The 3,134-nt window shown below is 50.8% G+C and overlaps 1 protein-coding gene across 1 annotated transcript; it reads right to left on the bottom strand.

The window, feature by feature from the left end:
• Positions 1-2,182: 2,182 nt before the first annotated feature.
• LOC104953667 (gonadotropin-releasing hormone II receptor-like) lies at positions 2,183-2,759 on the bottom strand. The gene is made up of 2 exons (XM_010780637.1): positions 2,244-2,759; positions 2,183-2,191 (listed from the first exon to the last, which is right to left on the bottom strand). Exons 1-2 carry the CDS (start codon positions 2,757-2,759, stop codon positions 2,183-2,185), a joined length of 525 nt encoding a protein of 174 aa, XP_010778939.1.
• Between the last annotated feature and the right edge of the window lie 375 nt (positions 2,760-3,134).

The raw sequence follows: 3,134 nt of genomic DNA, 5'->3' as shown, positions 1-3,134 counted from the left end.
CAGACGGCCGTAGGAGGCGGAGGATCAGGACCTCAAGTGATGGAGATGGGTGATCAGGGATGATGAGGTGCCATTCGTGTTCCGCCATCCCGAGGGGCCGGGTGCCTCACGGTTCTCGTAGAGGGAAGCGACGAGGACGTATCATGGTTGACTGTGGACCCTCATAGTCATGGCTTTCAGGTCCCAGGGAACATGCAATGTATTTGCACAGCCACAATTGATTCTGCATCCAACGCGGATTGGGGTGTGCGATCATTGGAAAGAAAGAGCTCACCCAATACTTCTACCGCTACCTAGTATGTTGTATGCATTGGAGTGGTGCTCAATGCAGGCGCGCTGCGCGCCACCCTGTCAGAGCGCAGACACTCGTCCCTGCTTCGGGCGGTTGACAGCTTTGACTTTCATGCAGACTCTGGGTCTCATGGCGGCTGCTCACGTTGTGGTCCCGCTCAGGTTACTGCATATGCGCCGCAGAGGTGGTTCTCCAGCCTACGTTTAGATCCCAAGAGGCACAAACGACGTCTGGTGACCATCCCCCCCTCAGTGGAGGGCAACCTCCGGTTCTGGGGTCCCCGGATGACCTCTGGAGGGGGTCTCCACTGGGACGGGTGACCTCCTACATCACAGTGTTCACGGACGCATCCAGAACAGGATGGGTAGGGACCTGCCTGAAGAGAGCTATAGGTGGGCGCTGGTCTCTAACAGAAACAAGGCACAGCAGCCTCCTAGAGCTACGGGCAGTAGTATTGGTCCTCCAGCATTTCAAGGCCCTAATTCACGGGAGACATGTACTGGTCAGGAGCGACAACACTACCACAGTGGCATACATCAACAGGCAGGGCGGAGTCCGCTCCGCCGCCTTGTTGACCACAGCGGAGAAACTGTGGTTATGGGCTTCAGAGGTGGTGTTATCTCTGAGAGCCCTCCACATCCCGGAACTGGAGAACAGGGGGGGCGACCTCATGTCGAGGGGCGGCCCCCTGCCAGGCGAGTGGGTGCTTCACCCGGAGGTGGTGAAGCAGGTCTGGGCCCAGTTCGGGAGAGCAGAGGTGGACCTGTTCGCCAGCCGTCGCGACAGCCACTGTGCCCTGTGGTTCTCCATGGCTCTGAGCGACGTTCCGCCCTTGGGGGTGGACGCGTTCGCACACGAGCCATGGCCAAGAAAGCTGCTCTACGCCTTTCCACCGCAGCATCTCATTCTCCCTCTCCTGGGGAGAGTGAGGCGAGAACGTCTGTCAGTCATCATAGTAGCTCCGGATCGCGTCGGGGCGCCGTGGTACTTAGAGATGACACAGATGAAGGTGGGCCAGCCCTGGGCGGTTCCCCAGTTCTGGGGGGCGATGTCTCAAGAGGCAGAGGCACCTCACCTCCTGTAGGGGGGTCCGGGGGGATGATCCCCCGCGAAGATTTTTTATTTAAAGTTAAAAGCATCAATCTGGTGAATTTTGAGATGAAGAGATCCATGGATACATCTCTCAACACCCATGCATATGAAACAGAACTGGAAACAGGTTTTCTTTTTCTTTATGGATATTTTACAAATCACTCCCCTTTTAAACTCTATTCTTGTTTTACTGTCATATAGTATTTCATACCTGTTTTTCCTTTATTCTCTTATTTTTGTTTATAACTATAATGATCATATGAAAGTGTGCCCGTGGGAAAATAATCTTTTGAATAATTTGTGACCAAACCGTTTGAGACCCACTGAGATAACTAGGACTAAAGTTAACAATCTAAACACTCAGAGAGTCCTTTAGCTCATCTGAGCCTCTCAGTCTGTCAGGAGAGGAAGTCTCCTCCAGCTTGTTGTGGAAACCGCTCCTTATGTCCGTTAGTGCAGCTAACACCAAATGCTAACAATACGGTCCCTGCTGGCACCGGTCCCGAGCTTGAATGACACAAGCACACGTTTATTTCCATGCAACTCTCTGATTGGTCTGGTGTCTTGCCTCTGTTGCATTCACTGAACACGAGAAATTACAGTCCTGCCGTCCTCTCTTGTGTCATGATGAGGTTCACGTAAACCACGGTTAATGTATTATATTATTGAGGGAGAATTGTCCGGGGCTACAGAAAAAACCAGGCCAGGCGACGCCACTGGGTAGTACCCATAGAGTCCAGTAGAGGGCTCCGCCTGTGCTTATATAACAAGGGTTACCATACGTAACCCCTCGTTTCATCATGATTCCTGTAGACATAACCAATTATTATTTCCTGTGTGCTTTATGTGTTATTCTTACCTGAGGGAGCGAGAGGATTACACTCATCGTCCAGGCCACAGTCAACATGATTTTGCTTTTCCTTTTCGCCTCACTGATGCCCAAAGGATTGAGAATGGCAGACTGTCTATCCAAGCTAATGACAACAGTTACAAAGGCGCAGGAGTACATCGCCACCAGTTTCATGAACATCAGCAGCCTGCAGAGGAAATCTCCCGCCTGCCACTGCACAGTGATGTTCCACACCGCGTCCACAGGCATCACGATGAAAGTCACCAGCAGGTCCGCCACCGTCAGGTGCATTATCAGGATCCTGACGTGCGACTTGCGCTTGCCTCCGTTAAAGGAAGCCCACAGCACGACCAAGTTGCACACAGCTGACACTGCGCACAAAGTGAAAGTGATGATTACTCTGACTTTGGCCGCGGTGGTGAAAGTGGGCAGCTGGAGTGCGTAACCATCAGCGCTCGTATTGCAGGCTGACGAGGGTTCGAGGCAGCTGCCATTTACAGCTGGATCCTTCAGCTGGTGGAACATAATTACCACCCGAGTCGGACTGACGCGAGGCACAAACTAAAGGCAATAAACCAGCTACTCCAACACGGTGTCTTTCTTCTCCATCTGCATCTTCAACTGGAACTTCAACAAAAAAAAGAAGGAATTATTTGTCCACATTTTCTATGCTGGTATTTCAAACACGCTATAATGGTACAGGTGCTGGCAGCCTGCTTAATGGACCATGGTTATGCATTATTAAAACAGTTCTGTCACATGCCACTTTAACGGGGATAAAATGACCGAACATTCTTTTATTTTTTTAGCTTCCATTTTATTTAAAAGCATGAAAAGTGATCACAAAAACATGAGAATAATGGGACTTCCTCTAAATACATAACCTTGAATCAGCATTTA

Source organism: Notothenia coriiceps, unplaced genomic scaffold, assembly GCF_000735185.1.
Source record: "Notothenia coriiceps isolate Sejong01 unplaced genomic scaffold, NC01 NC01_scaffold00022073, whole genome shotgun sequence".
Classification (NCBI taxonomy): Eukaryota; Metazoa; Chordata; class Actinopteri; order Perciformes; family Nototheniidae; genus Notothenia; species Notothenia coriiceps.
Note: the sequence above shows the minus strand (reverse complement) of the source record. Positions and strands in the feature narration are given on the sequence as shown.

Coding starts and splice junctions, on each gene's coding strand:
- LOC104953667 (XM_010780637.1), bottom strand. CDS start 2,759: ATGTTCCACCAGCTGAAGGATCCAGCTGTAAATGGCAGCTGCCTCGAA.